Source organism: Stegodyphus dumicola, chromosome 4, assembly GCF_044657685.1.
Source record: "Stegodyphus dumicola isolate Sdum_Otavi_A_Nest chromosome 4, ASM4465768v1".
Taxonomy (NCBI): Eukaryota; Metazoa; Arthropoda; class Arachnida; order Araneae; family Eresidae; genus Stegodyphus; species Stegodyphus dumicola.
Window position 1 is genome coordinate 210206653 of NC_140771.1, and position 24447 is coordinate 210231099.

General features: G+C 32.6%; 1 protein-coding gene across 3 annotated transcripts in view; it reads left to right on the forward strand.

Moving 5' to 3' along the window:
- Positions 1-23647, forward strand: part of LOC118182699 (cadherin-like and PC-esterase domain-containing protein 1) — a 522776-nt gene extending 499129 nt beyond the window's left edge. For all 3 annotated transcript variants that reach the window (XM_085815937.1, XM_085815938.1, XM_085815939.1), the window contains 5 exons: positions 1289-1509; positions 5901-6002; positions 8081-8168; positions 8953-9099; positions 11013-23647. In XM_085815937.1, coding sequence (XP_085672063.1) covers positions 1289-1509; positions 5901-6002; positions 8081-8168; positions 8953-9099; positions 11013-11177 — 723 coding nt within the window. In that variant the 3' untranslated portion in view covers positions 11178-23647. The remainder of the gene's footprint in view (positions 1-1288; positions 1510-5900; positions 6003-8080; positions 8169-8952; positions 9100-11012) is intronic.
- Positions 23648-24447: the final 800 nt, after the last annotated feature.

The following is a 24447-nucleotide window of genomic DNA, read 5'->3' on the forward strand; positions in this document are numbered from 1 at the left end:
ACATCTTGTCGTTGCACCAGTTTTACACAGATGTCCCAATGAGTTCATCATTCGTTGGTTTTCCTATTTGTTTTTCAGATTCTCTGTGATCTACTGTGCAATTATTTTTGAAAATAATTTTTTGCACAAAATATCGCATACTATATTATTCGAAATTTTGAATATCTCTGCCAGTGTTCGCAGTCATTCTGAGTAGCTTACTGAATATTTCCGACAGTAGCTAGTGATAAAGCGGTTATAGAATCAACTGGAATGTAGCGAATAAGTTAATATGGCTTTCTTTTCAAAGAAACTGCACGAAACTGCATTTTTATCGATTCTTCTTCATAACGAATTCCCTGCGACTTTCTTTAATCCCTGCTCAGAATTAATTTAAAAGAAGGAATAAGTTTTGTTTATATAAAATCGAATATATTACATATCGTTTGATCATAAATATCATGACCCTGTGGTTGGAGTTCTGCTAGAACACTTAAACCTGCCCTGTAGAAGTGCTAGCTAGGAAATGGTAGTATAAGAAGTACAGTGAAAGCACACAGGAATGCTTTAAATAAATCTTTTTATAGTTTTTGCCTCTGTTAAGTGATGTTAAACCCTTATCGCTGTTTGATGTTCAATTTCTTTAATATGCTCAAATAAATAAATACGAAGTACTTACGCAATGGATTTCATCTATCTATCCTAATTTTAAAACAATCGATTTGCATACACCATTTATATCCAGCTTTTCGCTTTCCGCGATTAAACAGAATGGCATTTGTTTTTATGTACGCAAATGGAAATCATATTTGTGGCATTTATCTTTAAATAAGTATTCGTGTAATCAAAGGGTAAGAAGGAAATAAAAAATTTTTAAGGATTGCTACGAATTACAAGATCTTAAGAAGAAAAAATGTATATATTTCAAGAAAAGTTTAGCTCCTAAGAACATAAGTGATAATTAAGAAAGAAAATTAAACACTTTCAATAATATACTGCTGTTAGTTCTCTTTTGTAGACGAAAATGCCTTACTTTCGATCGTCACTGGAAGCGAAATACAGTCAAATGGCTGTTTTGAAACATAAAATTCTATATATCCTGCTTCATTTTAAGATTTCTTACAGCTTTTTCTCATGCAATTCAGTCGTAATTCATCGTTTAATATTAGGCTGCTCACATTCCAGTAGATTGCTCGCTAATTAAAGACTCGATAGAAATAATCTATCGACTAGCTTGAACAAAAGCTGTTTTAACTCTTGCAAGATGAATTAATTTGATGTATCTGTGTTTCTGGTTCTCTGTCTTTAGTTGCTGTTCATTGGAGATTCAACTAACCGCGGCATGATGCATTACGTCATCGAAAGACTGAATGGTACTCTCAGTGAATGGGATAAGACGCATGACATCCGAGTGTATACAAATGTCAACAACGGTAGGACAGCGGTCAGCTTCGCTTATTATCCCCAGTTTTGGCTACCAACTAATCAAAGACCGGTTTTCGACAAAGCGTTGTATCATCTTATTCAAAAGTAAGCAATGTTTCAGCTTAATTTCATAATCCATTTTATTTGTTAATAAACTTCTGCAACGAAGGTATTACTTTAGCTTTTCTGTAATGTAGGTACTTTCAAAAGGTACGCGCGATAAATTTTATTTAATGCATTCAAGCAATCTAACAGTGGTGACATCTTTTTTCTAGACTTCGAAAGGGTTGTATTGTTTATAGTTAATGCAAAATCTTGTGCTGCCAAAATAAAACACTTAAACACGATCATGCCTTGAATACTGATGAATTGTTGAATGTTGCCACTGAGCGAAAAATAAGACCTTCAGTTCATTTTCCTCGCGCCTTCGTGAATTAGCAGATTTTCATAGTACATATTGTGGTTAGACAAAAACATAGCATCTTAAATTTATATTTTTAATGTATTCCATCCGTTATTGATCAGCAAATTGAGAGCTATAAAAGTAATAACCACATAATTATAAATAATTTAAATCTTTATTTTACGTTTTTATTATCTATAATTGATATAAATTAAAAAATACTTAATGATATAGATGATTTATAAATTTTTGTAAGCATTTGCAGCTTTGTTGTAATTAATGAAAGCTCTTTCTAACATCCTATGTCACATAAACTATAACAGAATTAGTGGCATGTTTTCATGTTGTTTTACTTTTTAATATTTTTCAGTTCTCTGAAACTTTTAACAGTAAACACTTCTTTGAATTATTAATCTGGAATTTAAGATTTCAACTCCCCCCCTCCCCGCCATATCGGCCAATGCTCACTTTTGTAAAAAGTCAGTCATTTTATTTGCGCCTTTCTTGAACAGTACAGTACACAAACAAGTGTTTGATAACAGCGTATAAAAATAACTTAAAATGTTTCACACTTTCTGGGACATATGTATGTAAAAGGAAAAAAAATTTTTTTTGAAAATATGCTCCATGTTTTGCAAAATATTGCAAAAGAACAAGATTTTGTACATTCATTCATGAAGACTGAATCATTCATGAAGACTGAATCATTCATGAAGACTGAATCATTCATGAAGACTGAATCATTCATGAAGACTGAATCATTCATGAAGACTGAATCATTCATGAAGACTGAATCATTCATGAAGACTGAATCATTCATGAAGACTTAGTGTAACCTACAAAATGATTAAGATATTAGAAATTTTTCAGGTAACATCCACGTTTCCAATAGTTGAACTTCATAAACATAACGTTCCATATAATCGCAACATGCTAAATAAAATTTAGCATAGTTTCTGTAAATCTAATAAATGATATTTAAAAATGAGTTTTCTGTATACTATTAAAATGTGTCCGTGTCTGTTTGTTTGCTTGTTTGTTTGTGACATCATCTCCTCCGAAAACTGCGGGGAGTTGAATTTGGAGAGAGATACACTGGAATTCTAAAAGTTCGTCGGAAGCCATGTCGTCCATTCTTCATCTTCGTACGACTTTAATCAGCCAAGATATTAATTGCAAACACTAAAAACGCTAATTTTCGCTCTCATTTTTCCGAGTGGCAGCAGTCTTGTGTGCTGGAGTTAAAAATCTGCTTTATTTCAAAATGCGTTGCCACTACTCGCTTTCAAATCGTACAGTTCGTTATTAAAATATTTGTATTTCTACAAAATGTGAAATAAAAATATCATTCCCAAACTCTAAATGTATTGTTATTATATAACGTCATATTCTGACGTTGTAGAAAGCACACGATTGCATGTGACGTCATAGTATATCTGAAAATGGTGCGTTAATGTCAGTATTTTAAGTAAATATTTGCAACTTTTTTGTTATAGGTTACGAAAATCGACATGATGTGTTATTGCCAAGTTAATTCTTTTATTGATATTGCGAAAATGTTGTTACATTACATTAAATTAAATCATAACGTCATACTTGAAGTGTCAAATGTACCAACCAAAATGAAGTTTTCCTGGTTTGGCAACAAAATATTTATTTACGAATTTGTAGCCGCTTGGAAAGAATGAACTGATTTCATTCACACTGAGATGTTTGTACACATTTTCTTTTCAGGTGTACACAGAACTTAAAAATTTTGCTTTGGCCGCAGCTCGATACTATATATTACTATAATTCGTACAAATAAAAAGAAATTTCCTAAACTGATACTGGAGTAATACTAAAGTGAGACTGAAGAATGTATTATTCTGACTCCTCTCAGTATTGCATTAAGATGCCGCAAAGTTAAATTCCTTGACATTTGCAGATCAACCAGCTCATTTGATACTAAATCCCTCAAAGCCTACTCAAAGAACAGAAAAATTTCAAACTAAAATATTTCTAAAATATTACTTGAATTCGAACATGCTTGCTAGTTTATTTCATATAAATTAATCACCGACGTAGCACACTTAGTGACAGGGAATTATTTCGAACACTGATTGTGAGTGTAATAGACTTCTAAGAAGGAAAAAAAACATTCAAATAGTTTCTGCTAATTACTTATCGTTGCCTTTTATGAGGCAAGACAAAGTATTTGATTACTAAACTGTATAGGAGGGTTGCTATTTATCTTTCTGGACTAATAATGAAAAAACAAATGTTTAGAATCGAAATTGGTTTTCATTTTTTTTTTCAAAATATTCTCCAAGAAAATCAATACACTTTTGCATGCGTTTAAACCAATTTTTGAAGCACTTTTCCCACTCCGATTGGGGTAACTTTAAAACATGCGTTTCGAATGCCTCAGCCGTCTCTTCGACTGTCGCAAATCGCTGACCATGTAATTTAGTTTTGATATGCGAAAATAAAAAAAAAATGGTCATTGAGTGCCAAATCAGGGCTGTACGGCGGATAACCCATCAATTCGATGTTTTTGCCCGTCAAAAATTCCTTTGTTTGAGATGATGTGTGAGAGCTCGCAATGTCATGATAAAGAATGATAAGCCTTTTATGTCAATAATATGCTTTTTTCAAATTTCTTCGATGACTTCTGGCAAACAAATGGTCGTGTACCATCCGGAATTGACCGCTCTGTGTTGCCTTAACGCCGATGTCATCACGTGACTGGTAATGCAAAGACACAGGCAACCATTAGCTTCGATGTGCTTCTTCCGCTCACATCTGTTGTTGGATTTGGCTCGTCTTGGAAGACTCATACAGTCGACTGCTTTTTTCAAATTTCTTCGATGACTTTTGGCAAACAAATGGTGGTGTACCATCCGGAATTGACCGCTCTGCGTTGCCTTAACGCCACTGTCATCACGTGACCGGTAATGCAAAGACACAGGCAACCATTTGCTTCGATGTGCTTCTTCCGCTCACATCTTTTGTTGGATTTGGCTCGTCTTGGAAGACTCATACAGTCGACTGCTGTTTTATTTCGTGCTCATATGCGTAGATCCATGGTTCATCACCTGTGTAGATGTTATACCCAGCCTCTGATGCACCTTGAACTTATTTTTCCAACATTTCCTTACTCCAATCAAAACGAACTTTCTTTTGAGTGTTTGTTAGATTATGCGGGATCCAACGCGAGCAAATCTTTTTTACAGCCACATGTTCATGCAATAGCTTATTGATGCTTGTCATACTAATGTCCAAAGATGTCTCAATTTCACGGTATATCGCATGACAATGTTGCTTTATCAGTTCATGCACAGCATTAATATTTTCTGGCAGGACGACCTTCACGGAATTCGTCCTAGAGCGAACGTCGACCGCGACTGAATTTATTATCCCAGTTTTTTACAGTACTGATCCACGTCGAAAGTTATGAAAAATTATCGCTCGAAAATGTACACGAGTCAATTCCTTTTTTTGCCCAAGATGAATTTTTCAGTTTACTGTAAAGAAAACAATTAATGCTAAAATGGCAAAACGTTCTGAAGAAGTTATGGTTAAAACTATCCAACTTTCGATTGGAATCATCTGCGGTCACCTGGCAACACTTACTGTTGTCAAGGCCAGAAATGTAAATAGCGACTTTCGTATTTTCCAACCGAATTTGCTCATAATAATTTAATAGGTTACAGATTAACAAATGTTAATAAGAAGGTTGTTTTGTTTGGTTTGGTTTATTTTAATTATGGCAAAGCTTAGAGGACTATCTGCCTATGAATAAGAAGGACTGTAATAAAATAAGAATAATTTTTGTGTACTGAAAGTAAAACATGAATATATGAGTTTATTAACATAATAAATTAAACGTCCTTATATTTCACTTAATAAATTTTATTTTAATATGCTTTGATCATTCATTTTGAACTTTGAAAGTTGTTTTTTCCAAACTAAAAGTTTCTTCATATTGCAAATTTTATAGCTAAATATTTTCAAACTTCGTTTTTGCTATTCTTTCTCAAATTGACTGACTATTAAGGATATATAAACCCCCTGTAATATGTTATAAGCTTATTTTCTGTTCTTACTTCAGGTCTCGTCCTCTGGAGAATAACACCAATACTGTCCTGATTGTAGGTGGAGTACAGTGGTTGGCAACTCAACACCTACTAATGATGCTTCGAGCATTGAGGGTGTAAGTATTAAGTACTCCCTTTCAAACAATTCAGGAACTAAAATAATTTTAACAGTTCTCATTTTATTTCATCACTTCAGTGTTCGAAAAGAAATTTTTATCTTATGTTATAATATTATAAATTATGTCAATAATACCTTTAATCTACGTTTAGATATATATATATATATTACATGCTTCGAGCATTGAGCATAAAAGAGACAAAGACGTAGCCGTGTTGTTTGGCGTAGAACATAGATACATACTGAAAAGAAAGAATTCTGATAGTGTAGAATATTAAATCCTTAATGACTAGGAAACCTGGCAGTCGAGACGCATTAAATTTCATTTTATTTAAATTGTCATTTGTGGCGACTATGCACTTGGCACTCTAATCGTGCCTATTTTCAGAACATTTACATTTTTTAATGCTTTTGCGATAGGAAGAGAGCATAACGAAATTGCGTCAAAGAAGCACCCAGAAAGAAGTTAAAGGGCGCAGTTATCCAACATGGAAGCTCCTCAAAAGGCAGAATCTCTACCACCTCCACATTTACGTATATCAAAACTGAATCTGTTGTGAAAATACGCCTAATACAGCGTTCTTAAAGGTCTAACTGGAGGTATTGGTATCTCCAAATAATGGAAAACGCGAGATAAATAGCTGCTTACCCCTATCAGACATCTTCCGTCACCTCTCACGTGTGTATTAAAGAAATGTAGAACAGCGTGGGCAACATGTGGTGTCGCGTTGTCCTACTGAAAAGTGAGATGACTGGGGCTCAAAGCTATGCCACCGATGCGGACATTAAAACCTTATTCATGTAACGCTACTGTCCTATTAAACCGAATATATACCACTTTGAAGCATATTAGAAGTTATTTATTATGACATCGGAGCCTCTAGAGATGCTTGAAGGCGATAAACTGTAAGATTATAAAATTTTTAACTTTTAAAACTTTTGTGGTGACCAAAAAAAAGAGTAGCATGCTACAGTATTCCATTTCATGTAGTTTCAATGAGTATAATAAAATCTTTCAAATCGTCGCAACCGAATTCTTCGAAAATTTAATTTTTTTTTTAAATCATTGCCTCTAATTCATATTTAGTGAAAGAACGCTTTTCTTTTGATATTGCAATACCGCTGCCTAAATGTTGCTAGAATTCAATAAGCATATTTTGAAGTTGAAACAGAACAAGAAAAATGACAATTACCAACCGAGTAAAAAATAAAAGCGGAGCCGAAATCGAAACCAGAACACATACGATTCATATGGCATACGAAACTCGGAAACAAAAACGCTCTAAGCTGGAAATGTAATATACGTATTTACATGAATTGCATGAACAAGAGAAGGAAACTCGAGAGAGATTTTAAGTTAATTTTTTTTAGAACAGTTAATGTAACGATGCAAAGAAATGCTATAAACAAAAGTAGTTTTCATAAGAAGTAGCTAAAATACAAAGCTGCAGGGAAACGCAAGTTTTATTTTTTACTGCTTCCAAACATGCACACTGCACATCCCTGTGGTAACAGAGATGGGTTGCGTTTTTCTCCATGTGTAACTAAGCAAGAACTAGTTTTTAGTTATAAAATAAATATTAATCACTGTTTTAGAATTTATACAGATAAGAAATCTCTGCCACGAAAAGGTAACCATAATAATATGGCACTGACTCCGGCAATAATGAAAATATGAACGTCATTTTTCCGATGCAATGTGTACAGAAAAGAACAAGATGGCAAAATAATGTTGGAATAATGCTTTAGATGGCTACAAAAAGTCGCCGGACTGACAGATGTCAAAAAACAGACAGACGCAGCAAACAAAAAGATAGGAGCTAAGATCTCCTCCAAGGAGCGTTACACCAGTACTGAAAGCGGGCTACTTTCTCGTGACACCCTGTATAATATGAAATTTAATTTTGTGTTATGCAATGAAGAAACACTGAAATTTCAATAAACATATCATTAAAATATCTCGGGACTTTAAGACATTTTCTATACGTAATAATCATTCGATTGGAAACTAATTTACAAATTAAAATGCAAGGTACTCCTCATTGGTTCATTGACTACCATTTCCTTTACTTTCAGAGAGCGATTGCAAGGCATAAGATTGGTCATGAAGACCCTTGGTGCCGGATTCCACTTGCCAGTTGAAGGAGTTCATACACTATCCATGGTAATTTTCATTTTAATTCATTACAACAAAACAGCAAATTTGGTTACAATATTCTTGAACTTCCGTGATCCTACTAAAAATTACGTGGTTGTGAACAATGCATTTCTTTTCTTAATTTAATTATTGTTTATGTGTTTGTAAAACTTATTCATTCATTTGTTTATTTCGATTTCTTAAATAAAAATAGGCATTAAATTTAGAAAAGTGAGTTCTGGAAAAGTTGAGGTAATAGAAGTTGAGAATGATCAAAAAGGATGTACCTTTTAAAGAAATATTTAAAAAATATCTTTCTGTGCATATAAAATTATTTAACATTTTAAATTTCAATTACGAATTAAATATAACACAGAATTGTATTCGTGTCCATAACTGATAACATAAATCACAAACTTATACGTAAATTTTACGCATAAAATTCGCTTTTTCTTTACTTTATGTGAATCGTACAGGAGGGTTAGCTATAATTCTAATAATTAGCATTTTTCTTAAGTGATATTACACATATAAAACACAGTCTAAATATGCAGTCTTATATTTTTTCCCAAAAATACTTCATGATTTGCTTTACAGGGAATAAATCCAAATCGACATAGTCTATAGTTCTGAAACTTTCACAGAACTTGTACTACTCGATATTTTTTATATTTTAATCAACTTATGTATGAACTATGAATTTATAATTAATTCTGAAACTAACCAAAAAAATCAAAATGACCTTACCAATCATGCGAAATCACCTTTCAAATCTTTCGCATGCTGATTTAGTTTTCCGATATCATTTCAGGATGAGCAAAGAAAATTGTTGCTGCACAGCATGGGCTTGGCAGATTTTGCGAAACATTACAACTTCGAAGTGATCGACACTTTCAATATTACAGTGCCAAGGTATAAAGACTTTCTTCAGGGAAAATGCGCCTGCCACTTTCACCGAGTAAGTCCGCCTTAAGTCATATCTTTTTCTGATGCTTTTACATGCAAATCTTCTTTCTGCCGTCCCCCCTTCCAAAAAAATCAATTCTCAAACAAATTTACTGCATCTTGCTTGCTCGCATATTTAAAATCTTTGCGAAATTGTTTTCTTACCGCTCTACGGCTTTACATTTTGAAATTCGATAGATAATTTAGATCAGCTTTAAGATGTTTAAAGAAGTTTTCCTTAATGTGTTAACAACGGGCGCTCTCCAAAATATCCAGCAAAGCCGGAAAGATGCCAAAAAATTTCCTAAATGTCAAATACTACTATTTTCTTATAAAAATCCTTTTATTAAAATAAAATATGTAACATTATCTAATAAAGTCTTACGTAAAAATGTATAATATAATAAGCATTTATAATTCATATGAAAAGACTTGAATGAAATAAAAGTTCCAACGTATTATTTCTTTAAAAAAAATTTTTGTGTGTGTTTAGTAGGAGCAAACATTTATGTCCTTTACAATAATTTAGTTTTAAGATGTAGTAGGTGCTCAAATATTCAGTCATTAAAAAGACATTTAGTAAAACATCCTGGTGAAAAAAGTTTAAAAAATTATAAAAAAAATTCCCTCTTTTTTTCTTGAATTTAATTTCTTCCCTGGTATTCACTTTTTTATTTATACTTGTAGCAATAATAGGCAAAGACTCGAATAATGACTGAAGTACTTATTCACTTAAATATACCCAGTGTATGTGATTAAGTCATGGAAACGCTTAATTTTCCTAGAATTTCGATGCACATTTCAGATTTTTTAAGTCGCATACTTTTTCTCTCTAAATTCTATTCTAGCCTTTATAAATGTATTATTAGATGTTTAAATTGTTAAATATAGCTTTCTATACTCTTTGAGCTTTTCAAAGAAGGTTTGTTTAACAAAATACTAGTTATAAATTATTTATCTTATTGGATCCCATTATTCGCTTCGGTACTTATGCATGAATGCAACCACCTTCGTTGAAGTCCCCAAAATTTCAGAATCTGGCAACCATGCTTATAACAATCCCTCAGTCAAGCAATGCCACCATTTTTGTATACGTTCTTTTTTTATTGTAGCCAATGTTCCGACAGTTATTATAAACAAATCGTAGTATTTTTGCCTTTTGTGGATTTTGCGAAAAATGGAAGAAACTGCGGTAAAATTTGTGCAGAAATACAGAATTTCGCTGAAAATTTTCTAAAAGGAACAACCTGATGCAATTCTCTGATGACTATTAAGCGAAAACAGATCGCTGTGTACTTCGAAATAAGAATAGCGAAAAAAATATTGCAAAAAGATTTGAAGAAGAATGTAAGAGTTTTATTTTTTATTTATCATATAATCCTCATTTAATAACTCAAATTTGTATTTTGTATTACTAAAGTAAGTTTTTCCATATGTTGATAATGTTTACCGACTTACGATATATATCGATTGATTGGAAAACTTTCTAAAAAAAAAAAAAAAAGCGCGAAAACCATCAGCTTGCAACCGATGAGTAACTTTTACCTTTCCCCGATGAGTAACTTTTACCTTTCCATTCGTAAAACATCGCCAAAGTGGTTGCGTTAATAAGTAAGTACCTTCGCTTCATGTTATTTCTAGTCCATGATTTAAAATAAGAATTATTTCTCCTAAAAAAAAAAGGTTTGCGTTGTTCTTCTAAACACGCTGAGCGTGTATTTGGTTAAAATTGAAGCAAATAAAACAATTTACTTAAATAACTTGCTCTAATAGTTAATAATAACGAATGCTAATTCTTGAAATTTATGGAAGACATCACATATTTTTTACATTTGTTTTAATGCATTTACCTCCATACTGTGCTAGAGTATTTATTCTTACAAACAATTTTTTTTTTTTTTTTTTTTTTTTTTTTTTTTGTTTCAGGTTGTAAAAATTCCGTCTGCCGATGAAACTTTTCCAAGGTGGCGAACAAGAAGAAATGGTGGTGGGGCCCACAAAACTCGATTCCACGTTGAAGGACCTATTAACGCCATTTATAGTGAAATTTTGCTCAGTCGGATCTGCTCCGAATTTTACACGAACACGTGATTATTCCAGCAAATGCCTCAACGATTGCGGATTAACCGCATTCAGTTCCAGTTTCATCTTTCCTGAGGAAAGCCAGTGTACGTTGAATACGTAACGTGACATTTCGTAACACTTTTCTTATGAATAAGACAACATGGAAGAGTGTTTTCCATAAACTTGTAACTCAGTGAAGGTGTTAAGTTGGAGAAAGGTCATGGGCGCCAAATATGTATTCATTCCCAGAATCGCGTAGGTGACATATATATAGCCCTTGCTGCAATTCCTCAATCATCATCATAATAGAGTATTTGAAGAGACAAAATTCAGACTAAATTTTAACCATCTTAATTTATTATGTTTCACATTATCTTCCGGGCTCTTAGCAAAGAGCTCGGGTTATTCACTTTTGTAAATAATGCAAGAAAGATCCTTCTTTTCATTATTTTGTATTTTTATACGTATTTTAATGCGAATGTCGAACGCACAGAAATGACATGGGAATATGTTAGTTTTCTTTTGCAGAGAGAGAAAGAGATGGAATTAAGTATGCAGGACCAAATACCCCATAAATCGATGTAAAATTTCCGTATAACTCAAAAGTTTACATTCCTTTCATATTACTACTGCAATTTTAGTTTTCTAGCAACTATTTGTTTCTTTTCATAAGTTTGTTTCTTAATCTCTTTATGTTAAGATACTCGTATACGCTACAACTGTACATTGTATAATTTGAAAAATCTGCTGCTTTAAAATTACGCAGAATAACAACGCTATTTTGGTATAGATTATGAAAAAAACTGTATCAAACTTTATTCAAAAATCTACGCCAAAATAAAATTGCTGTTTTGCCTAAACTTATAGTTTATATTTGCGTGTTTCTCTTGCAATTTGAAAGAAGATGTTACTATTCTTTACTCTGGAACTACTCTTAAACACGCCGTCGGTTGGTGACAAATTTCTCGCGAAATAATTTTGGCGAGAAACTCCATGGCGCTATATTACTATCTAAATTTTTTGTTTACATTTCGAACTTTAAGCCTAAAATGTCTGCAAAAACGCGGTTTTCGCACGTGCAAAACACATTTTAACACACAATTTACGCCAAAAATCCGAAACAAAAACAAAAAATTTAGGTAGCAAAAACGTAAAGTTTCTAACCAAAAATATTTGACAAGAATCAATGTACACAGCCATCTATTTTTAACTTTAAAAAAAAATCGCAGAACTGCACAATCTATGCAGCACAGGAATTACGCACATCTCGCTAAAATAAACTAACATAACAACAATAAATTTCAAACAATATCATGTACACAGCGTTTTGTTTTAACTTAAAAAAACATCAGCGAATTGCACAATCTAGGCATTGCGCACAAATCAACAAAATAAACTAAAATAAATTACAAACAATTCAAAAAACAACAATGACGACAGAAATTAATAGCAAAAGAAATGAACATAACATTCTACAAAACAAGAACAACAATAAAATAAAATGAATTTACCATTGTGATTGCTTCTTCAAACAGCAGAAATATAAATTTCAAGGGTAAAAGTATAGTTTAGGGTACTCCTTGGCGATTTTTGGCGGTACATGGATACCGAGTTTTTGCAATCATTTTGGCTTGCGAAGCGGCGATTTTTGCGGCAAAAATCGCCGCTACACAAAGCCAAAATAACAAGACAAACAATTGCACTAACTCGGTATCCATGTAGACATCGACCTATGTTCATTTAAAAAAAATCCCCGAACTGCACAAAAATGGCATTGCGCACTCCGTTGACTTTATCCATGTACACGTCGACCTATTTTCACTTAAAAAGATATCCCAGATTTGCACAAACTTGCATTACGCACTCCCTTTACTTTGTTCATGTACAAATCGATATATTTTCACTTAACAAGTAAAAATTCAATTCTACAATATAGGCAAACAAAAAATATATAATCTCAATAAAATACATTTTAAACCAAACAATAAAATAACATAAAAAAGGAAAAACATGTTATAGATTTAAGCACTAGCAAAAGCAAATGTTCACTTACCCTATTTAGAAGTTCCTTCGTCTTTAGTCTGTGGCGCACAAAATTCCTTAACAGCACCCAAAAACTTCCTAAAATTATCTGAACTCTTATGCGTATATCGGCGTCGCCACATAAATTCACAAAAATAAGAGTCAAAAATATCCTGCGTAGTTCCCGACTGTCGATGACACCTTTTCCGAAAATCTCTCTTAACCACACTTCCGTCTTGGTGATTTTCGAGTTCGCTTTGTGCATCCAGAGCCACGTAAAAATCAAAATATCAGTCATACTCAAATGACTTTTTTTCAAACCAGGTATCCTTTCTGATAGAACGCTTCACATAGTGACCATCTGAACCTTTCTTCCTACTAACCCATTCAAATCCATCTAAACGGTTTTTACGTTCGACTAGACGCATATCCTTCCTACATATAGGACACTTATAATGGCTACTAAGTAAACCTTCATTTACACAGCACTCAATTAACGCTCTTTTCCCCTTTCGCTCCAAATCGTACATAAACTTCAAATTAATCTTACTACATTCAGCCATTCTACCGTCTAAACAATCAATCAAACCAACACACACCACAAAAACGCTTGCTTGCAAAACATCCCATGATTCAAAATTTCCCAGAATCATGCACCCGATTACGTCACGATAGGATTTCCATGACATTAAACTACTCAGGCTACCATAAATGAAACAACTTCGCCATAATACAAGGGGTACCTCAACGTCTACTCTATTTCAAGCATCAGCAAAACTCATCAATTTCCACCGCTTTATCCTTCCACCCTATCTTCTGAGACACAGAGCATACAAAGTCCAGCATACATTCGTGAATAAAATCGGCATAAACATACCCAACAACTCCAACATCGTGCCTTTTAATACTAAATTTACCTTGCCCACAATCCAAAATAAGCGACTGAAATTTTGCCACCACGTCTTTCATTGCTACATAAGCCATTTCAAAACGCCCACCAAACTAACAAACCACTCCAGCAAAATAAAGTTTCAACGTCAAAAGGGTTGCCATACAAACAACATCGCGCCAAAAACCATCGCTGAACACACAATCGCTCTAAAAACTAGCGCAGAGCACATATCGTCACATTTGGCGGCGGCATGCATCTGAGGGCGTATATAAGAGTAGTAGTTTTACTTTTTTCACAAAGTTATAATATCAGTATTTAGAGAGTTTATCTTAAGTCATTATATTTTTAATTACGATTTTTTTACAGTCCGACAACTTTGAATTCAGTTGGCGTGAACTTAAGAATGAGCAGCTCTGCTTAATGGAGATTGGTGATTAAAAGTTAATTCAGGTGCTGCCAATTATAAAAATAGAAGATACATAAATATACTTAATATTTTCAAAGTATTTTTCCATCACAAGCATATATGTCTAGCGGACTTAACTTTTGCAAAATGCGCAGCTGTTAGCAGTTATATAGCAGTTAGCTGGCAAATCTAAAAAATGCTGAATGAACGAGTCTGTGAAAAAAGCAGCTTTGTTCGTTGGTTGTTTTCAAAGTTGCCGGGCAAGGTCTCAGAATTTTTTGAAGTTTGTTAAAATTTTACATGTGCCAATAATGTAATTTTTTTATTTAAATAATGGGGAAAAGGGATGTAAGAAATATCCCAAAACGCAAGAATGAATTGCAACAAAATGGGTGATATGGGTGCTAAAAGTTAAGTTGCTTTATAAGTAGTGTATAAAAATTTACATAGTTTGACGCTTCTTGCGACATACTTTCAGTTATTGTTAGTAATGCACATACAACCTGACGTGCGAATATATAAATTGTTATCGCGTGTGTATCTATGATATTACTAGACATACCGTAAAGCAAAACTTGTGGCAAAATATAGCTTCTTTGTTTCATGCCTTTGCTGAGCGCTTTTATAGCGTTTAAAGTAACAAGCTGTGGACGGATTCGCAGTCTTTCAATTTGAAAGCTGCCAGCTATATACGCAGATAAAAAGTTTCATATATATAATATGTTCAATTACATTCTAAGCTTGGGCAGTCTTGTTATTTGCCCCGCTCTTCATTCCGCAGATACTCCTTTATAGAAAGTAATATAAAACCCATTTTAGAGATCATAACTTTCTTTTAATACTAAGCCTTAAAATACATATCTTTCGCAGCTTCATGGCGAGTTTGCTTGTAACCTTGTTCACACGACGAAGTCTTAGATATTGAAAGTTTCGTATCGCATAAATCAGTTGTGAGAATCGTGCGCACCGGCATTTAGTTCCTTGAGTGTGTGTCTGGAAGTTGTCTGTGGTAAATAAGATTTAAATAATCCTAGCCATGTATGTCTGAAAAGGAAAGTGTTTATATGTCGTGGTCGGTAGATTAGGTAATTTCTGGAATTTATTAGCAGCTTCGAAATCCCTTCCCTTTTCTGCATGGCTTTCAAAACCTCTGTGAACATTTCACAATATGCTTCTCGAATTATTATTTTGATTCAGCTACAAGAAGTTAAATCTGTAAGAATAATATCTGAAATAAACTCATGATAATAATAAACAAACAAAAAAAAATCTGAACTGTTTCAGATTTTAACGTCGCCCAAAGGAGTTTGTTAAGGTTTTTTACACTCTCGCTGGACTCGCAGTGTACCAGTCTGCTATTGCACTCGCTCCTTCTGTCGCACTTTTCTTTGTGTTTGTCTTTTTAGCTTTATTTTTAAGTATCGTTTTCTTCGCATCTACGCCACATACAGTTCAGCAACAAGATCCCGAAAACAGTATAGCAGCATATTTTTAGAATTCCCGATGCAGTGTTAAGTGTAGGCATACATTTTTATATTTTTAGTCCAAAGGGATTTGAATCCCGAAGGACTATTAGTTTCGTTTTGGCATTTTGCGTCGGACGGATAAATGTTGGTTCACTTTTCAAACTGTTGCCATAAAATGTTAGAGTCCTGCATTATATTTGAAGAAATTAAATAATGAAAATCTGCGTAAATGTATGTATATTTCTCACATTGTCATAAAATAACGGTACATAGAGTCATCGAATTTTGAATAACGTAATCCTCCAACGAATATTAGCATGTGGAAGACCAAATTTGAAATTTGTTTTATGATCGATTTCCTATTTTTTAAAACTTTGACGAATTTTTGATTAACAAACTCAAGGATTTCAAAGCGAGCAATGGCAACGTTGTGAAGAAAAAACATTTTTATCTCCAGCGCGTGAGTCTCTGTATCGGAAATTCTAAAGATATGCTCGTTTTAAAACTATTTTGCGATATTGCTGTTGCACTGGATCTTATGGTTTAAGTGCGAGGAACATGATATTTAATAAAGAAAGGTAACACACAAAATGTTAAAAAACGCACCTTTGGACGTAATTTAAAATCTGAAACATTTCAGATTTTTTTTTTTTTAGTCTTTTCTCGGTTTATCATATCAATATTCGATTTCAAAGATGGCTAGCAAAAAAATTTTTGTCTTTTTCTTATTAACTTTTTATGTGTTAACTTTATTTATTAAATTCCACGTACTTCATACTTACGCTACATAAAACTCAATTCAAGAGCAAAATCACAAAATATTTAAAAACAGTATATCATTAGAATTTCCGACAGAGTGTTAGAGGTTGACATATGTATTTTTATATTCGCTATTTGATATACTTAAAACCTAGCCGCCTTAGTTATCATAAAAAAGAAAACTTATATGATGATTTTAATGAGTCCAGCTTATTTGGTGGCAACAATTTGAAAAGTGACACGCCGTGTATAGTGAACCAGCGCAAAATCTCATTTGGAGACTAATAGTCGCTTTTGGGCTAAAACAAGTACAAAAACATCAACTGAGATAAATATTTTAGCTTCTGTACGGGTAAAAGGCATATATTTTAAAATATTTGAGCTGATTAGTTGAAACTTTTGTGTTTAATATGCCTCTGAAAAGTCGTCCCACAGTAAATAATTCCTGCCATTGAATTAGTTCCAATTTTAAAAAAAAGTGTTCTGTGTTCTACAATAGTTTTCATTTAGTTATAATTTTTATTTCAAACTTAGCGATGGTACTTCCAAGTTGTTCTAAAACTTTTCTTAATATCAAAACTTTATTCAAGAAATATTTTCTCATTGACAGCAGTTTAAAAGTTCGGTTACATAGTTTGTGAATAAATAATATAAAAATATATTTATGATTTTTTTTTCTTTAGTAAAATAATTCAGTACTTTCCCGTTGATCAGTTTCGACAAGTAAAAACTGTCGCCCTGCCGTGTGATTTATCGCCAGCTATGGATAAGCATGACTTCGCTCTCATAAGATCCTCGCTTTGGTTTATTATAACCCAAATTAGGAAACCTTAGTGGACGATATTTTCATTCGTCTGTATGCTGCACATCGTCTCCAGAAGAAGGCCTGATCACTTGACATACGGCTTCATCCTTCACCTACACCTGTTACACTTTATGATGTAAATTCTTAAATACTGTATATTTTCCTTTCTCGTATGTTGCCTGGATTGGACACCGTCACCTGGAAGCTAACGCCACTCTCATAGTTGACAATACTCAGCTTTCCTGCCATCTACTTAAATTTTCTCATAAGATTCTGTAGATGGCACCATCCGTGTGACGACTCTAGCTGGTACAAAGGCAAAGCGTCTCTTCTTTTCACCATCCAAGACCTCCTGTGAGGGGCAAATTTCATGTAGCGATCATTCTAAGGCTCCGTAATTGCTTAGGCAGTAGAGCTCCACATTATCGCAGTATTTTGCAACCCGATTAATCTTCGATAAGCCAATTTATCTATTGATTGCATAACTAATTGTGCAGCGATCTATTCCTTCAGATTCTCACCGAAAGTTAACAGCATGTTTAAAATTTGGTGAGATTTTTGCTAGTTTTCATGGTTAACGAAAACATACTTAAGTACCAATTATTCTATTATTTGTTTGAAGGATTGATTTGAAATTTGACTTTATAATTGGCTTTCATTGCAAACGGTTAAGTGCCTCAAAGGTATGGTTTAAAGTGTAGCCGTGTGAACAAGGTAAAATTAATATTTTTAGAGCTAATGATTATGCGCGCTTAAGGTGAAAACGACAACTGCGGAGTCTCTAGAACTGAACACAAATCAAGGGCGTAAGTACTTTACTGTTCGTAATTTATTATTTATTACAGACTTTAATTTCATTTCAAATGCCCTAGAAAAATAAGGAAGCATTTGAATGAACTTATTTGTTGAGCTTTTAACAAAAATATATCATTTGTAAATTTTTAGAGAGAAAGTTAATAAGAGAATGATGAGAGAATATGTTTAAACTGTTATAATTATTATTGTTATTAAACATTACTTGTAAAATAGCTTAATGCAGTTGACTTTACTGTGAACAAATTTTACAGAAAATTTTACGTAACAAAATGTAAAGACCAACGACGTTGGAATACACATCATGCATATATGCGCCTGTATTTCAAATGGTTCTTGATACCATTTTGTTTTATATTTATCTCATATGTAAATATATATTTGAAATTTAGAACCCTATTTATATATAAATATATATATATATGTTTATCAAAAAACAGGCGAATATTCTTAAGCAGTTTTTGGCAGCGCAGTTTAAATATAGTTGTTGAGTATGAATAGTTTTCAGAAGCTACAACAAAAGGCGTTGCTTTCTTAGCCAAAGTACCTATGAAAATGTGATTGCGCAATCGCTTATGCGAAGACGGAAATTATATATAGTTTATCCCAAATGCTGCTTAATGCTTAAGCATTAAACTGAATTTAAATAGCTTATTTCGTCCTAGTGAAGTTCCAATATAATGGCCAAAATACTCAATTTATGAAGCGATATGATTGAATACTTGGAATACGAAACAGGTTTACAGAAGGAGTCCTTATCATGTAGGTTTTAATTTATTATTAACATTGTCTTTTCCGTAAAACTACATTTAATACAAATATAAGGAAATAAATAAAATTAAGAGCAAATTTATTGAAATTTCGAAATAAATTATTAACAACTATACGCCTTACTTACTACAAACATTAAAACTTATACTTAACTACATGAATTTCAATAAGTACAGAACACCGTTCGTGAAATTTTTTTTCATCATACTTTTGTTTTTGTAGAACTATTCTATACTGGATATAATAGAAACTGCAAAAGAAAAATTAGCTTTCTCCTGTTAACAACAAAAGTCGTCTTCGAGACATTCAGTTTCTCACCACTTTGAAGATACAAAATATTATAATCTGTAAACAACTGATTGTTCCTTTTAATCCTACAGTGGAGATTTATCAGTTAATGGGAATCAGAATCGTCTTTTTAATACAAAACCCTATAAGTACGTAATACCATATATATCGAAAATACTAACCTAATTTTAAAAAATAGTGAATAGAGTATTAAATAATTCATTTGAAGCTGTTTCAACAAATACTATAACCACTCTCGCTCTGAAGTTTAGTAGAACTCCAATTAGCCAAATTAAAAATGCTAACAGCCCATTCAAATATGGGTTCTTGTGCATTATTGCAGTTTGGCAAGTTTAAAGAAAGAAACAAGTACTTTAATCGTAAAAAATTATATATTACATACATAGGTACTTACGCAAAATCCCGTCGACCATTTTTGCCTATTAAAGACGCCAAACTACGCGCTTTTTCGGCCAAAATGGAATCAGCTTCTTAAAACGCGCTGAGTTTGGTGTAACTTTGATTACACATGTTAATTATTATTCTTGAGTAAAGACTCTTTTCCTCCATAACGCATTTAAAAAAAAAAAAAAAAAAAAAAAAAAAAAAAAAGAAAGAAAGAAAAGATTAAAGTTTGGGGACCTACAGAAGAGCATGCTGTTGAATATTTCCAAACTTTGGAATCTTACCGGCTTCAAAAAAATGTGTTAATGGCCACGACATGGCGCTTTATTTAAAAACTGACAAGCAATGGCGTTGCAACGTTAAGGCTTGTGCGAAGCCAAATGTCAATTCGAAAGGGAACGTTTTTTCTTGTATTTAGTAAATGGGCTTTTTTGGTTTGGCGCGATCGACGCTGTCTCTTGTGGTCGACTGGGTTCTCCGTAAGTACCCATACATACATATTCTACGTTTTAATTATATATTTGTTGAAAAAGACAATCAGTAAACATAGTTACAAACAGCCTTTTTTTTTCCCCTCCTGTTGTAGTGGAAATTTCTTAGCATTATTTCTTTAGCGATTTTGTAGCGAAATAATGTATAGCTGTAGGAATTCCGTTTCTTCTATTATAAGAAAATCCTGCAAGCATAAATTTTAAAATCGAGGTTAAGACAAAAATCATCACAATTTTTCTCTAAAAGCCGTTGGAACTTGGAATACAACAAAAAGAGAGCGTACGGAAATGGCGACGTTGGAAACTAAATATTAGTCATGCTCATGGTTGCCTGAATAATGTTATGCGTGTGGTTATCAGAGTTTGGTGTATTCTGAATCTTTCGCGATTTTTAACAAGGTGGTCGCAATAATGTATTAGTACCCAAATATGTGAAAATTCTAGATAGCTGGTTTTATCTGTCAAGAAAAAGTGCATATGTGCATACGAATGTGGGCATTTTAGTTTTCTTTTTTTAAAAATACCACTTGATTAAAAAATAAAATATTTTGCTAAATGTACGGTGATTAGTGGAAACTTTCTGATAAGACTGTAAAATGGCCAATGGGTTTGCTCGTGTCAGGCGAACGGTTAACTGGAGTTCTACTCTGTACGAAAATTCATCAGAACACATTTCCCTCTTTTAAAGTAAAAAATAGTTTAATTTCAGTGTAGTAATAAACGTTATAATTCAAAATATTTTTTCTATTGTATCTCACTAGAATTTGATAGTTATTTTTGAAAGCTGAAATCTTATGACTAAGCACTTCTGATACGAGTTAAATTTTGCGTTAGGAATTGCTGTCAACAGTGAAATAAAAAGGAGTTTTAACTCAAGATAAAAGCTCAATTTTTAATTAAAAATGCTGTTAATTCCCCTGTTATTAGTTGTAATGTTGTAGCCTTTAGAAATTTATTTTTGGCTTAACGAACTGCTTTAATTTATTTACAGATTAAGAGTTTCGATGTAATCCTACAAGGATTAGTAATCTAATTCCTAATAAAAAGAAGATATGAAATGATGAATGTTATAGGCTATTTGAAATTTTCAAAAAAAAAATCCCTTAAGCTGTAAGTTAAAGGCACTCATAATAAAATATTTATTAGCCGCTGAATATAAAATGGCTGAAAAAAGCTTATAATATTTTTTTTTAATTTGAGCAGTTAGAAAAATAATATTTAATTTATAAGGATGGCAATGAAATGCAACAGTCTCTAAAATATAGTAATATATGTACTCTGAATGGCAATGAACTATAACAATGTACTCTGATTATTCGCACCCTGCCCTCAAAAATTACCAACTGATTGGCGACTTTGTAAATTGGAGAAAGACGTTTGGCTATCTTTGGCGCTTTATAGGTATTGTTCTGTTCATAAATAATAATAATAGTCATTAAAATTCCTAAAAAAAAATTTAGTCGCCTATATTTTCATTTTTACACTATTCAGTGAAATGATGGTTAAATATAAAGGATATAACTCCATGTGCACACAAATGCATATGTGGATTGCGCATGCGAGTTGACTGTTATCGCGTGTATACCCAAAAATACGCTAAAAACACGTCAGATTTTACCATGTGTTGAGCCCGGTGGTGCGAGTAATCAAGAAGTACCCAATCCACGTGTATTCACTATTATATAATCTGAATTCTCTTTAATAAGAAGTTTTTCTGAAATTAAACATTAACAACATACGATACTTTTAAGTGTAATCATGATATATATAAGCGTAAATTATAAAATTCATTCTGTATGTACCTAAAATTTGATTCATTCTCCTACTGAGCGAATGAATTTCTGAGCATATCATGCAATTTAACCTTTTCATAAGAGTAGCTTATAATATTCTCATAAAACTAGCTACATTCATTTTCTAAAAATGGATTTTTTACGTAAGTAGTTAGTGAGGTAATTTAGAAGTAGTTAGAATTCAGTAACAGGCCGAGAGAATTTTTGTAGCGATAAATATCGTGACGCTTTAAACAGTATTTTAATGTCAAATCCTTTCATATTATGACACACTCGAATTTCCCTACTGTCACGTTACACTCAGCATTATTTTCAAATACTTTTGTGCCTTACATAATTTTGTTTATCCTACACAACGGCTTTTAGGAAGAAATGTGTGCTTTTGTAAAAAGATGATGATTTGTAAAAGCGTAGCTTGTGTTGATGGGGATGTCAAATTTGCGTTTCATATTAGTAACAAAATAATTTACTTCAAATGGATTATAAATTTCAGATGGTGTGTGTGAATTTAAAATTCTTGTGCTTCAATGTCTTCATAAATGAAAGTTGAATAATGTTAAAATATATGAATATATGTTCAATTCTTGTTAAAGTGGAGATTAAAACCAAAGCACTGAACAAAAAAAATCATTATTTACAAATATCTTGTAGTACTTGGATGTATTTTAAAATGTTTTCAGTGTTTTTACTTACTTGTTCTTGCGTGTTCATCTGCATTTCTAAACATTGGCAACGTAACTATTAAAATGAATGTAATTAAGGAGTCTAAAGAGTGCTACAAGAATGGATTATTTCACTGTTACTTCAATTTTAATTTAAAATATGCTTTGATAATTTGAAAACAGTGTGCAAAATTGTAACAATTACTCTGAAAAGAAATTTTAGTATGATTAATTATTTTTAGAAGCAAATTTAGCACCTCCTTCATAATAAGAGCTTGTTTCCACGATATTAAGTACATGTATAAAACGTTGTGTTAATTGCATAGTTAAAACCAAATTGGCAAATTACTGAATTCAGTTTGAATCAATCGCGTGTGAAAATATACTTGGACTCCGTGTTTCTAGAAAGCAGTATTTAAAATTTAACTTTACTGGTGCTATAACAAAAGAAGTTTTCAGAGATTAATACGTTCAATATCGTGGAGACAAGTTTTTCAACTAATTTTTTGTCGCATTTATCTCACATGCACGCGCTGGCAAAATATGCCACATTGGTCCTTGAGTTAGAATAGAATTTCAGAGTATAACTACTCTTCAGCGGGCACTTCCTGTAATGGCAAAAGAAATAACTTCTGAGCTCTGGTAAAGGTTAAAGATACATAAAGGTTATTTAGAAGTAACTTTATGTGGTCCATAAAGGAAATCTGAATCTGTAACAAAATAATGGCCAATTTTGGCAGCGTCCGCTGCAAGAAGTTCTGTGTTTTATTAACCTCTCACCTCGTATTTTCAAACAGTAAGACATTTTACTGCACGGGCACAATCAGAAACTAGTTACAGACTTGTTATTCACGCCTCAGTGCTGCTGCATGTCTCTTGTACAAAAGTTTAGTGCAATAAAGTATTGGTCAATTGTTTGTTGAACTTCATTTGTGTTACTGAGTTCTGTATGTTTTAAACGTAAATATTAAATATTACGATTTTTATGTTGATTGAAGTCTTAATATTGTTGCGTGCGTACGGGTTCGTTTGAATTGAATGCACACGTCCGATGAAAAATGAACAAAATTTATTATTATCACAACAAAAATGCTTAATTTTCCTCAGATATTCGTTCAGTATTACAATATCTCACAGTAGTTATCTTTTAACTACTCAAACGTTCAGCAGAAGTTAATTCAAAACAGCTAAAGAAAGCTAATCCGCGAATTCGCTACAATCAACAAGAGCAGTTTTCTAAACAAACTCTTAAAACAACAACAAACTAACTAATCATCGAATTAAGAGGTTTTTCCTCCTTTTCATATGATTTTAAAATGAGCAAAAATGTTCTAGTACTTTCTCGAAATCAAAAAGAGATATTTATTTATTAAATGTTAAATGCACGTGCTCTTGTATTTTTAACTTTCCGGCTTAGCTTTCCTTTAATATCCGTCACGCGCTGCACTGCACGGCGAATAAAACAATTTTATTTATAATTCAACTAATATTAGCTATTTAAATACGAAATCCGTAACAATATTTAAATTAGGTGCACTTTTTTAATAAAAGCTCGTATGCAAAAGCTGAGTTGATATACATCATTAAATTCGAAAATAGAATTTTTAATATTGGATCTATGAGAACGCAATGGATATCATCTGTTGAGAAAATAACAAACAGATTTTTAAATGACTAAATTTTCTGAAATGAAATTTCGAAAACGTGCACCCTGATACTATCCA